At 57.1% G+C, this 13,849-nt stretch overlaps 1 protein-coding gene across 8 annotated transcripts in view; it reads right to left on the bottom strand.

Moving 5' to 3' along the window:
- Window positions 1–274: 274 nt before the first annotated feature.
- TMCC2 (transmembrane and coiled-coil domain family 2) overlaps window positions 275–13,849 on the bottom strand; it is a 40,418-nt gene continuing 26,843 nt past the window's right edge. For 4 of the 8 annotated variants that reach the window (XM_058700103.1, XM_058700104.1, XM_058700105.1 and 1 more), the window contains 3 exons: window positions 3,770–4,710; window positions 2,403–2,538; window positions 275–1,858 (listed from right to left, as the gene is read on the bottom strand). In XM_058700103.1, the coding sequence (XP_058556086.1) occupies window positions 1,547–1,858; window positions 2,403–2,538; window positions 3,770–4,710 (1,389 nt within the window). In that variant the 3' untranslated portion in view covers window positions 275–1,546. Of the gene's footprint in view, window positions 1,859–2,402; window positions 2,539–3,769; window positions 4,711–5,254; window positions 5,529–5,682; window positions 7,223–13,624; window positions 13,827–13,849 lie in introns of those variants that run through there. The other 4 variants (XM_058700107.1, XM_058700106.1, XM_058700109.1 and 1 more) reach the window with 4 other exon arrangements.

The following is a 13,849-nucleotide window of genomic DNA, read 5'->3' as shown; positions in this document are numbered from 1 at the left end:
TAGAAAGCAATCTCCCAATCCCCTCCCCCCTAGAAAGTGCTCTGGCCAGCCAGAGGGGGTGGTATCACCTCACTTCCCTATCACGGAGGCCAGAGCTTTGGCTGCGCAAAGTAGGATGGGAAGGGTGCACGATGGCTTGTTCAGGGATGGATCCTGAAGGAAGAAGGGCTCAGGCCAACAGGGGAGGCCCAGAGTGTTACCCAGCATGCCTGGGTGTGGGGAGAGACCCGGTGGTTTCCACGGGGATGGCCTCATCAACTAACACTAGACAGGATGCTTTGAAAATTTAGAGGATATTTATTTTTCAGGAAGGTCCACCACAGCTGACAGGCACTACCCTCCTCCGCTCTAAGGGATTTCTCTTTTGTTTTGCGAGAAATGCCCTCTTTTCTTGGAAGTGCCCGTGGGAAGGCTGGGATGTGAAGAGAAACCATACACAACACTCCAGAGCCTTAAAAAAATAAAGCAACAAACAACCTCCTCCACACAAATACACACATACAAAATAAACAGATGTATAAAAGAGAGGCTATGCTCCTCCCGTCCTGGCTGAGGGGTGCTTTGGGAGAGTGGGGCTGGGTGGCTTCGCCCCCATTCCCCTAGCCAGGATTATCCAGAGGCGAAATGGTACGGAAGTGCCCAACAGCCAAGAAGAAGGCCCTGGCTTCCGAGAGAGGACAGGGGCAGGGCCTCTCCCTCTCCCTGGAGCTCAGGGGGGACAAGGTACAAAGGAACAAACAAATAAATAAATAAATAGAACCCAACATGCTCCCAGAGGCCTAAGGGCTTAGGCTGAGGCTCGGGGGGCCCCTGGGGCCTGTTTCCCTGAAAAGAGCAGATCCAGTGACAGGCAGAAAGAACAACAGGGAAAACACAAGTCCAAAAGCTGTACTCCACCTGGCCTCCAGAGCCTGCGTCCTTCATATCCCGGGAAGGGCCCAGCCCAGAAGTGAGCCTCAAACCAGCTCTGGAGGAACCAGGGGTGGACCGAGCCTGCCCTCTGGCCCAGCAGGTGCCCAGAGGCTGGGGGGACCTGCCTTCTCTCCCTGGCATTCTCTGAGGCCAGCAGAGCCCCACCCCCGGCTTGCCGTCTGGCCTTCACCCTGACCGTCTCCGCAGGAAGGAACTGTGGATGCCTCCAGGTTGGGCTCTTCCCTGGAAGGATGGGGCGTGGCCCTCTCCTGCTCCTCTTCTTGACCCTCCTGACTTGCTGCATCCTGAGTCCGCTGGGAGAAGTCCTTGTGTGACTGTAAATAATCAGAACGGTCCATCCCGGTGTCCTCCTCTGCTCCATTTGGCCCCGGATGTCCTCGCTGTGCCCGGCCAGGGCTGCGCTTGAGGCTCCCTTCAGGCCAACAGGGAGAAGGCGTCAGACAGAAGCAAGAACAGAGAAGGGGGCAGGAGCTGCTGGAATGGACAGTTTGGGCAAGAGGCCAAACCAGACACACGAACAAGTTCAAGGGACTCGGGGGTCCCCGGGTCCCTCCTGGAGAAGCGTGGCCATCTCGGGGCCGGGGGGAGCACGGGGCAGGGGTGGGCTGGCCGCTCAGCTGGGCAGCAGCACGTGCTCCAGGAGGTAGGTGAGGGAGTCCCAGTGCTTCCAGAGGAGGAAGAGGACGAGGACCAGGAGGGCGGTGCTGGTGATGCGCAGGCGTGTCTTCATGAGGGGCGTGATGAAGCTGGCGATGGTGGACACGAACACCAGCAGCACGGCCATGAGCGCCAGGATCACGTTGATGAACTTGCCCAGCAGAGCCCGCGCGTTGGCGTTCTCCACGCCCTCCAGCTGCACGACCTGCTGCTGCTGCTGCTGCAACTCCAGCTTGGTGACGCGGGTCAGGCAGGACTCCACGGCCTCCTGCGGGGGGGAAGGGCGCGTGGGAGCTCAGGGTGGGCTGAACCCTACCCGCCCCTCAGAGAAGGTGCCCGTGCACAGGGCGCCCCCTGCAAAGGCCGGGCGGGGGGTGGGGGGGGGTACAGGCTGATCGGCTGCAGCTGGGGGCAGTGCTTTACGACGTTTCAGGGAAGACGGTAGGAGACGGATGTGGTTGACTCGTGTGTGTGCGGGGAGTGGAGAGGGGACACACAGCTGGCCCAGTCCCCTGGAGCTTCCTCTCCAGGCAGCCTGGAGCCCGCAGATCCCGATTATTCACTGGCAAGGCTGCCATCACAGAGCTGGGGGCACGGGCGGCCCTCGCCCGTCGGCTCGCACAAATCCAGCCTCGGGCCTGCCCGGCTCCTATCTCCGCCCCACACTGCCCTCTCCAGCCACGCGCCCATCTGCGCCGCCAGTGGACCCGCCTGTGCCCATCACCCCCCACTTGGTAAAGCCCTCACCCTCCGGCCGCCGACAGCTCTCTGGGCACGTCTGGGGCCTCCCCAGGGCCAGTCTCTGGTCGTACCTGGATGTCCCGAGCCCTTTCGTAGGATTGGTAGGCCACCTTCTCCTCCATGCTGGCCAGCTCCTGCTTCAGGTTGGTCATTTCATTCTGGTGAAGCTCGGTCAGGTCATTGAGCTGTTCTTCCAGCCGCTCGTACCTGGCAGAGGGAGAAGGGGTGACTTCAGTCCTGGCCCCCTGACCTCCCTTCTCTCCCCAGGATCGATTTCGTTCCTCAAAACACGCAACGCGTTCAGTCCTCTTCCAATTTTAACAGCAGCAACGACAACGAAAGCTACTCTTTATACGGCGCTGCTTCCAAGTAGGCATTGTGCCCAGGCTTTACCCACGTTATCTCCCAGGATCCTCTCCCCCCTCAACCCCACGAGACAAGCACTAGCATCATCCCATTTCACAGATGAGGAGACTGGGACAGAGAGAGGTTAAGGAAACTGCCTAAGGTCCCACAGCTCATGAACGGAGGACTCAGGGATTAAACGCCTTCGGCGCGAGCCTGTAAGCCCTGGACTGAGATGCTCTCCTGGTCACCAGGGACACAGCGACACAGCGACACGATCCCTGCTCTGCAGGCACAAAGTATCAAAAGGTGACTCTCATGTAGGGGTAGTTAGTTTTCAGGCAGGGACCCCCCCCCCAATTTTCTAACCCTTCTTCATATATATGAAGAAAAAGGAAAAGAGCTAATTAAGGAAAAGCTCGCCGAGAATCCCAGGGAGCAAGTGACAACCAAATGACACAGGAGGGGCACTGAGCAAGAGGGCGCAGAGCAGGCGGGGCGGGGAGGGGCTGGAGACTCCAGCTTCTGCCAAATGTTTAACCTGATGGTGCCAGAGGTTTACACAGTTTGACTTTAGAGGTTTGGACTCGTCGAACCTTCACGAACCCTAGGAGTAGGGATCCGTGTTATTGCCGCGGCACAGACCCGGAGAGCAGCTGTGGGGAGCACTAAGTGCTTTGTTCAAGGTAAACAGGAAAGAGCAGAGCTGGGCTTTGAACCCAGGGAACCTGGCTCGAGAGTCAGTGCCGTTAGTCCTTCCGGAGGAGAGGCCATGTAGCTGGCTGTGTCCCTGCCTCAGTTTCCCCCTTCTGTACACGGACCACATAACCATCAAGCAGGGATGTTCAGAGCTCCTGAGACAGGCAGAGCCTTCTCTCCATCGGCAGGTCAGGCCCCCTAACCCTATCTCCCAGCCGCTCTGACTCGTCTGGAGGAAGGCCTCCCGGGGCCTCTTCTGGCTCCTTCCGGCAGCCTCGGACCCTTCTATGTGCACCTCCACCTGCCTCCGGGAGCCGGAGTCTGAAAGCCGGCGCCTGGCCGCTCCGGCCGAGGCCCGGCCGGGCGGCGGCGGTGCGGGAGGGGTGGCGCCTACCTGTAGCGCTCCTCCTGCAGACACTGGGTCATGTAGGTGTAGTCCCTCTGCAACTGAGACTTGAGGTCCTCCATCGAGTCCTCCAGGTGGGACTGTCCCTCCTTAATCTCCCGCAGCTCCTCCAGCAGAGCGTCCAGGCTTCCGGGGGCCCCGTACAGCGTGTTCGACTTGGGGCTCCCTAGCGCCCCCGCCGGCCCAGCCCCGGAGTTGCTGCCCGCCCCGGCCGAGCTGGCGCTGGCACTGGAGCACTCGTCATCGCTGCCGTACTTGGGGCTGGACACGAGGGTGGCGCTGCCGCTCAGCGCCCGGGCCGCCTCCTCGGGGGGCCCGTCCTCCAGAGGGTCCTTCAGGTGGGCGATGTTGTCGGCGCTGCCAAACTTGTTGCGGATGAGGCTGGCGAACTCCCGGGGCTTGGACACCACCGCGGTGTGGGTGGCTTGCGAGAGGCCCGAGAGGCTGCCCTTGACGCCCTCGACCACGCCGCCCCCGAAGCCACTGATGCCCGCGCGCACGTTGGCGCCCACGTCCTTCAGGCCCTGCTGCATGTCCCGCAGCACGTCCTTGGGCTGCCGCGAGGGCCCGTTCTGCTCTATCTCCTTCAAGCGCCGGCGGTAGTGCTCCAGCTTCTTGTGCAGCTGGGCGATGGTCTGGGCCGACTTCTGGTTCTTCTTCTCGAACACCTGCTTGATGCGCGACACCTGCTGCTTGTCTGCATTGTTGGCCAGCTTCAGGTACTCGGCCACGTTGTCGTCCCGCGCCTCCTGCTCGATCTTGATCTGCTCGGTGATCTTCAGGATCTTCTGGTGCAGGTGGTCGATGGCAGCCTTGGTCCGCTGGGGGTCGGGGGCCCCGTCTGGCACGTCCAGGCTGACGGGACCGTCGGCGTCACCGTGGCCGGGGCCGCCGGGGAGGCTCAGGGCCACAAGGTCTCCCTTCTCAACCTGGGGAAGGAGGCAAGAAAAGCAAGCGTCGGTAAATCGTGACACTGTGGGAGGATACTCTCCTACGTCTGTGGACACCTCTGGCCTTGGTTTCTCTGCCTGGGAGATGGATGCAGGAGGAATAGGAAGCTTCAGGGCAAGACCCCAAATAACCACAACCGTAGCAGTATTCCTTTATGGTGGCCATTTTGTGTTAAAAGATTTTACTTCTGGGGCGCCTGGGTGGCTCAGTCTGTTAAGCGTCCGACTTCAGCTCGGGTCATGATCTCACGGTTTGTGAGTTCGAGCCCCGCGTCGGGCTCTGTGCCGACAGCTCGGAGCCTGGAGCCTGCTTCAGGTTCTGTGCCTCCCTTTCTCTCTGCCCCTCCCCTGCTCGTGCTCTGTCTCTCTCTGTCTCTCAAAAATAAATAAACGTTGAAAAAAAATTTTTTTAAAAAAAGATTTTTTTTCTAAGTAATGTCTATACCCAACGTGGGCCTCGAACTCCCAGCTCCAAGATCAAGAGTTACACCCTCCACTGATCGAGCCAGCCAAGTGCCCCTACCCATGGCCAGTTTTGAAGGGCTGTCCCAGCTGCGATCCACGTAATCCTCATAACATCCCTAAAATGCAGTCTAGGCAGATCTGCCCCTCCTTTGGCCCAGAGAGTTCAAGCAAGTTGCTCAGGGACACACAGCCACGAAAACACAGAACTTCCAGCCCAGAGCTCTTCTTGCTCCATCACATGGACCAAGCACGCCTGAGGAGAGTCACAGGACTGACTTCTCAGAGACAAGACAAGCTGTCCCTCTGGACTCCACCTCCCCCAAAGGCTCCTGCCTCAAACAGGCCTCTCTCCCAGAGCTGGCCAAAGCCTACACTTTGGCCCTACGTAGGCACAGGAAGCCTCCCCACCCGTCCCACCCCGGCTTTCCTAATGCAGTTCAGCAGGTCTCCTGCCTCTGTGGATACCCCTTCCAGCCCCTCCATCACCTTCCAGCTCTCCTGAGTCGTCAGCAACCTCTTCCGCTTCATGACGGCAGGAGCACCCGGCCCTGCCCGCTCTCCCAGACGCTCTCTCAGATGCGGGAGAGGAGCACAGCCCCACCCACCGTGCTGGCCAGGTCCTGAGGACTCAAGTCCCAGGAGCAACCCCTGGGGGCCAAGGGCAGCAGAGACCAGTCTGGGGGCCTGAAGGTACCAGGGCCTAGCTCAGGAGGGGGCAAATGTGCAGGACGGAGCAGACGGTCCCTTTCCAAGCAGCAGGCAGGCTTCCCAAGCGCATGAGGGTGGCACAAAGGAGAAGAGAAGCCGAGAAAGGTTGGGGGGTCGGGGTGAAAGGAAGGAAAGGTCCCAGGAGATAGGAAAGATGAGAAACCGCGGGGTCAGAAGAAAGCAGGCGGGCCTGGAGTCCTGCTCTCCCAGGGCCGCCCCCCCCCCCCCCAACCCCAGCTGCTGGAGGACCTCTCTGTCCACAGCTGAGTCCCCTGTGTCTTATCGCCATGCAAGAACGGAAGCAGCAGGAAATGGCTCAACCCCATGTATTTTTACACACAGCACACCCCAGGACGGCCGGGTCAGATCCTTCGCTCTTCATGTGTGTGGGGCGGGATGAGGTACAGGTGGGGGAAGGGGTTATAAGCGCAAAGCAAGTGGCCCGCTTACCCACACCAGAACTGGAAGCAGCCTGTGCCAATTACAGGCAGAAGTCACTGGACCCGGTTTCTGCCAAGGTGCAAAGTTATTGGAAAACACTAGTGAAAACAACAGTCCTGCCAAAATCAGGAGCCGGGGAGGGGACGGGGGCGGGTGGCTCCTCTGTGGGCTTCCTCTGGGACCTTTCCAGGTCACAGTTCTGCTGGGGATGCTGGGGACAATGCCGATCCCTTCTCCAATCTCTCCTAAAGTTAGGATTTGCCCCTTACATTGGCTTTGGGTCTCCCTTTGTGTCCCCTGGCCCTCCCTCCAGGGGCACATGTCTTCAGAACCCTGCACCTCTGAATTTCTGAACTCGCGTACCAGAAGAGCCAATTCCACAGCCTCCCTTAAATGATCTGTCCCAAGGTCTGTCACGCCAGTGCGACTTAAAACCCCGTCCTGCAGTTAAACCCCTTCCTCCTGTGCTATGTCCTGCAGTGATGAAACCTGTCTCTCCCTGACCCTCAGTATCCCCACCTGAGAAGGGGGATAATGCTATCTACTCTCAGGTCTCTGTGAGGGTTACACAAGATGATGCCTAGCAAGCACTTAGCCCAGTGTGGGGCATACAGAAGGCACTCATAAATGCTGTCTGGATCCAGGCAGCACAATCCAGGGGGGCAGGGGAATGCAGTTTAATTAAGAAATTACACCAACCAGGGGCACCTGGGTGGCGCAGACAGTTAAGCCTCCGACTTTGGTCGGGTCATGATCTCACAGTTTGGGAGTTCGAGCCCCACGTCGGGTCTGTGCTGACAGCTCGGAGCCCGGAGTCTGCTTCGGATTTTGTGTCTCCCTCTTTCTCTGACCATCCCCAGCTCACGCTCTGTCTCTCGGTCTCTCTCAAAAGTAAACAAACATTAAAACAAAACAAAACAAGCAGTGTAGACCTAGGGTCCAAGATTGAAAATTCATTCATAAAAAAAAAGAGATTATCCCCCTACCAGTGCACTCAATATTGATACTATAGCATAAATATTGAACTACAAAAAATTAAATTCTCTAGGAACACCATTTTTAAGATTAAGCAATCTGGTCTTCCTCTAAGGCTGCTGTGCTTCCAAAGAGGCTCAATTCTCTTTCTCCCTCTTTGGGGGAGAAAAAACGTCCAGAAGGTGAGTTTTGGGTCTGAAACATGGCTTGATGCTCGGCCCTCGGCGGTGCTCGGCTGTCTCTATAATGAGAACCTGCCGCAAGGACCAGGAGGGGGATGCGAGCAGCTAATGAGACAGGGATGCCGTGAAAAGTAGAAGTGCTTTGGGACTCCGAGGGACTGTAAAATAGCAACTCTCCCCCTACGTTGGCTTTACTCCTGCAGCTTAGTGTCTCTCCTCCCTTGATTTAGAGTCTGTCTAGCTTACAGATGGAAAAGCCGAGTGGAAGCTGGCTGCGAAATCCCCGGGAACGAGAGAACAGACATTCCTGGGAAAACAAGCTGGGGCCTAACGGTGGGCTGGAGTGGCCTGGGGCTGGGCTCCTGGCCCCCTCACCTGCCCCTCTTTCCTGCCCTGGGGCCCAGACTCGAGCCCGGGGGTCCCTCAGCAGGACGCCAGCTCCTTGCTGCCCCTCCACTGGCATCTGCCACACCTGGACCCCGCTGGGTGCCTCCAGTCACAGAACACCCCCACCCTGTCCTCCTCCCCCACGGAGGAAGGCAGGGGGTTCTTCATGCCTCCCACCCCAGGACACCCCCCCTCTCCCCATAGCACCAGTGGCCCTTCAGGACTGAACCACGACAGAGTGGCTAAAGGAAAGAAAGCCAAGGAGGTGGCAGGCAGCAGGCAGAGGCACCAAGAAGGAGAATACTTTAACAAAGGAAGGAGAATTCAAGCATAAGATGACAAAACCATGAAGGATGGAAAAAGCAGAAGAGGGGAAAGAGATCTGGGAAAAAAAAAAAAAAAAAGCACACACACAAAATAACAAACAAAAAAAAACCACAAGGAAAAGCAATGAGCCTGTGGCATTGTTTACGATAGCCAAGATGTGGAAGCTGGCCCAATGTCCGTCCATAGACGAATGGATACAGAAGAGGCAGAGTACGTGCGTAGGGGAATAATACTCAGCCATAAAATAGAGTGAAACCTTGCCATTTGGAACTACGGGGATGGAACTAGAGAGTGTAAAGCCAAGTGAAACAAGTCAGAGAAAGGTAAACACCGCATGATTTCACTCATACGTGAAATTTAAGAAACAGAGCAAACAAAGCAAAAAAGAGACAAAAAACACAGACTCCTAAATACAAAGAACAAGCTGGTGGTTGTCAGAGGGGAGGTGGGGGAGGGGTGGAACAGGTGAAGGGGACTAAGGGGACACTTATCGTGGGGCACCTGGGTGGCTCGGTCAGGTAAGAGCCCGACTCTGGATTTCGGCTCAGGTCAAGATCTCACAGTTCATGGGATCGAGCCCCATGTGCTGACAGCGCGGAGCCTGCTTGGGATTCTCTCTCTCCCTCTGCCCCTCCCCTCCTCGCATACATTTTCTCTCCCTCTCTAAAAATAAACAAATAAACTTTAAAAAAAGAGTACACTTATGATGAGCACTGTATCATGCATAGAATTGTTGAGTCATTACCCTGTACACCTGAAACTAACATAACACTGTGTGTTAATTATACTTCTATTAAAAAAAAAAAAAAAAAAAAAACAGCACGGAGACAGGACAGAGAGCCCACGCAAGGCAATGGAAAGAGCACCAAATTTGGAGTCAGACACCAATTTAGAACCCTAGCTCTGTCCCTCACTGGCCACGTGCCCTTGGGTATGTCATTAACTTTACTCTATTTTCTCACCCGGAAACGGGAGGGGATCCGACCTACCCCCAAAGGGTTGTCAGGAGAATGAAATGAAACAGTAAGTGAAGGCAAGAATCGGTACAGTCTCAGGGCATACAGCAGGTGCCCAAAAACAAAATTAAGTGACACTTCATATTCACTAGTGTGGCTATAATTTTTAAAAGGAAAATAACAGGGGGTGCCTGGGTGGCTCAGTCGGTTAAGCGTCTGACTTCGGCTCAGGTCACGATCTCACAGCTCGTGAGTTCGGGCCCCGCGTCGGGCTCTATGCTGACAGCTCGGAGCCTGGAGCCTGCAGCCTGCTTCCGATTCTGTGTCTTCCTCTCTGCCCCTCCTCCACTCCTGCTCTGTCTCTCTGTCTCAGAAATAAAATAAAAACATTTTAAAAAAATTATAAAAGGAAAATAACAAGTGTTGGCAAGGATGTAGAAAAACTACCACAGGTATTCATACCGTGCTGGTGGGAATGTAAAGGGGAAGTCCCTGCGGAAAACAGTTTGGGGGGTCCCTTAGTTTGGGGGATTTGCCGTAGATTTGCACATGATCTCGCAATTCCACTCCTGGGTATATAGCCAAGGGAATTAAAAACGGGTATTCAGGCACCTGGGTGGCTCAGTCGGTTAAGTGTCCGACTTTGGCTCAAGTCATTCTCACAGTTCATGGGTTCGGGCCCCGCATCGGGCTCTGTGCTGACATCTCAGAGCCTGGAGCCTGCTTCGGATTCTGTGTCTCCCTCTCTCTCTGCCCCTCCCCCACTCACGCTCTGTCTCCCTCTCAAAAACAAACATTTAAAGGAAAAAAATTTTTTGAATGGGCATTCAAACAAGTACGTGTACACATGTATTCATAACAGCACTTTTCACAATAGCCAAAGGGTGGACACAACTCATTTGTCCATCAACCAAAGAATGGGTAAACGAAGTTGGTACATCCATACAGTGGAACATCATTGGGCCATAAAAGGAATGAAGTCCCACTGATACACACAACAACGTGGATGAACTTTGAGAACATCACGCTAAGCAAAAGAAGCCAGATGCAAAAGGTCACGTGCTGAAGGATTCCTTTTATATGAAACGTCCAGAAAGGTTAAAGCCATAGAGACAGAAGGCAGATTAGTGGTGGCCAGGGGCTGGGGGGCAGGGGAGGAGTGGGGAGTGGGGAGTGGCTGCTTAATGGGTCTGGGTTTCTTTTGGGGGTGATGGCAATCTTCTGGAGCCAGACAGAGTGGTGATTACAAAAAGCTGGATGTAGAAGGCCAGGGGTCCTCCCACCTGCTGGTTCCGGCCACCGCTCCAACCAATGTCCTATCACAGGGTTGGTCTGTGGGAGGGTCTCCTGGTCCTTCAAATCACTGTCTCATTTTCAACAGAGCCAGAGCTCTAACTCACTCCCAATCCCGTGTCCTGAGGCCGGGTACAGATCACTCAACCCCCGGTCAGTGGTGGGTGAAAACTCCCTGGGCCTCCCAGCTGGAGCACGGCAGCGAGTGGGCAACAGAGGCACCATTGCTCCTCTCTCCAAATTGTCACAGAGTTTCACTTGGCCCAGGCCACTCAGCCCTCTGTCCGTGCCCAGCAGCCAGCACCACACCTGGAGCTGCGGCCCCAGCATCATGGCCTTCCCTCTCCACTCTCCTAGGTACCTGACCCCAAGATTGATCCCCGCCCGTGGGCCAGGCAAGTTCTTACAAGGAGAATGGTGGAGGGAGGGCCATGCTTCCTTCCATGATGCCCTTCCATGCCGGGCAACCAGGGAGGCCATGTCATGCTCTCCGCTCATGGTACCTACCAGCCGGGGCTGAGGTCACAGACCTTGTTCTAAACAGTGACTGAGGTCCAAGAAGTCCTGGTGAATGTTCTGGAAGAGCCAGAGATGGGACGTTGTCTTAAGTGTCCAGGGTCCAACCTTCCCACTTCCCCTCCCTGCTTCCTGCACCCAGAAGCACCCCCTCCACGTGGGCTCGCAGAGCCGTGGACTCCCTTCCCTGTCCCCATCCGGCAATTCCGCACGAAGCCGGATTAGGCATGCTGCCAGATCACAGGAGCCCTGGCTCCTGGGGGCCTCCCAGGGCTCCCACCTCCTCCCAGGCCTGAGCTCATGTCCTCTGTTAACCTGGGGCCCTGCCATAGGGGCAATGGCTCCCCGTCTTGCACACCAGCCCAGCCGCCCAGATCCCTGAGGCCGGGAGCACACAGTATACTCTGTAGGGACAGAAAGCATCCAGGCTTTCATGAAGCTCTGTGCAGGGAGGAGAAGGTACTAGCTGCTGTGAAATGTGGAGCACGGTGCTATTTCTCGGCAATGGAATAAATTCCACCTGTGCTCCCAGGTTCCCACAAGACTGCAGAGGGCTCCCAGCCTGACGTCCCTCCCCAGGGGACAAGCAGCCCCTTCCTGAACTTACAAAGTACTCCTGTTAGGGTCCCCAGGGCAGGCTGACACAGAAGATGAGGACTTCCTGTCCTAGGTCTCTGCTCAGGAAAGCCAACACGAAGGTCACTCTTAGACAGACAGATACACACACACACACACACACACACACACACACACACACACGCAAGGAGAGGGGAGGGGAGGAAACAAAGAGTTTTGGAGCTTCTTTGCTTCCCTTTGGGAGAGCAGGGCAGTCCCTGTCATCCTGGGACAGGTGGCCTTCAGGCTCCCTCCCAGGGCGGGGAACAAGAGGGTCTGGGGTCTGGCCAAGCAGGTTGAGATCCACATGGGATGTTGCTCTTGAGCAGGGCCTGGGCTTCCAGCCGCTAAGAGCCCAGAAGGCCAAGTGTGATGGAGGCTGTTGGGCCCGCGTGACTCAGCAGAGGTGCTTCTATCTGCTGACTTCTGGCCCCGTGACTCTGATTTGAGCACCCCTCTAGGGATAGAGAACACTCATTCACTTTTTCTAATCATCCCCAGAGGGAAAGGCCAGGGCCAAGATGGAAAGGAATATTCATGGCCAGCTCAAATCCTTCTGCCTAAAGAGGCAGTTTGACCTTGCGGGGAAGCTGGGAGGAAGGGACCTGACGTCTCCCACACCAACTAGATATTCCAGCCAGAGCCAGAAAAATGACCCGAAGCCCCGGTGCTGGAGGCAGGGACTGCCCCCATTCCTCCAAATCAGCAGGCACAGCCTGCCGGGCTGCTGGCTCTTTCTCTTCCTGGTGAGGAGGTGGGGGCAGTTTGCGGTTTCTTGCTCGGTCCCAGCTCTGGACACCCCATCACAGCTGACCCATGCCCCCCCCACCCCCACGTGGGAAAGGCGCAGGGGAGGGGAGAAGGGGAAGGTACCAGCCCACCCAGCGGTTCCTCCGGTGCCAGGGAGCCTAAGCGGCTTTTCTCCGGAGGGCAGGGAGGCAAATGCTTAGGCACTTAATGAAGTACACGTGGGGCAGTATGTATACCCGGGTCTGTTCACGGGGGGTCCAGTGGGGTGAAAAACTCCTGCAGCAAGGTCCCAGCCCCTAAAAGGGGGATTAGAGAGGCAGGAGCCTGAGGGCCCTGGCTCCTCCCTGCAGCACCCCATCCCTTGTGGCAAGGCATAGGCCCTCAGCGGCTTTACAGAGAGTCCCATGCTGCCACCTGGGATTTCAGAGTGCAGGGCACAGACACCCGAGGAATGCACTCGCTCGCCCTTTCAGACAGCACCTGCGATCTCCAGGCAGCTGGGCACCGGGTGGAGGCTTCCGTCAGCCTCTGCCTGCAGCCAGCAGGCACCCACCCCTGCCCAGACTCGGGCCTCAGGGCTACCCTCTCCTCTCTCTCCCCCCAGCCCTCAGCTTCCCGTCCCTGCTGACAGGCCCACCCATAGGTTCTGGCCCAGTCTACACCTTTCGCTCAGCTACCACATTCCCTGCCCTACTCAGAACGATGCCCTTTTCCACACAAACGTCCTGCACACTCTGCCTCCTCACCCCCACAGGCTCCTGCCTCGGGGCCTCCTCCGTTCTCCACCCTGCAAATTCTCCAAAAGCTCCAGGCGCCCAAGCACTTGGTTCCTTCTGGACTCCCCACCGTCCACCTGGGGTCAATGCTCACGGGACCCTCATACCCCGCTCTCCCTGTCCAAGTCTTTCTGTAGACAGAAGCGACCACATCCAGGCACACCCCTTCCATTTAATTGCACACCAGCTCCTCTGGCCCCAAGAAGAGTGACGTACGGCGTACTGGTTTCTAGAGGCTTCTGAGCCAGCGTTCACCCGTGCTTCTGCATAAGACTCCTGCCCCCACCCCCACCCCAGGGGCCCTCCGGGCACTCCTCAGCCTAGACCTGAAGGCCTGGTGTTCGCCCCCTCCACCCTCCCACAAAGAGTTCTCTGTAATAGAGAGGGGGCTGCACCTTGAGAGACCAGACGGTGAGCACAGGCCACCTGGCAAGCAGCACAAATGGCTTTCTCCCATCCCCGCCCAGTAACCTTCTCCCCTTCCACCCACCAGGGGCCTCACCTGTGCGGGTCCCGTTTCCCGGAGCCGTGCCGGTGACGGGGCGCCAGAGGCTTTGAGGCTCCAGCTTTCCAGGGGCTGGGCCAGGCCCCCGGGGTCGCAGTCCCTGGGCAGCACGGGGCTTGCCAAGGGAAGCCGGGGTCTGCGAGCAGGTGTGCCCAAGCTCCCAGGCTCTGCAGCTGCCATCTCCAGCCTGAGGCCCAGCCTGGGGATTAGGGACGGATTGCT

The sequence above is a fragment of the Neofelis nebulosa genome, chromosome 15, assembly GCF_028018385.1.
Source record: "Neofelis nebulosa isolate mNeoNeb1 chromosome 15, mNeoNeb1.pri, whole genome shotgun sequence".
Lineage (NCBI taxonomy): Eukaryota > Metazoa > Chordata > Mammalia > Carnivora > Felidae > Neofelis > Neofelis nebulosa.
This window is presented reverse-complemented; position numbering and strand designations above follow the sequence as displayed.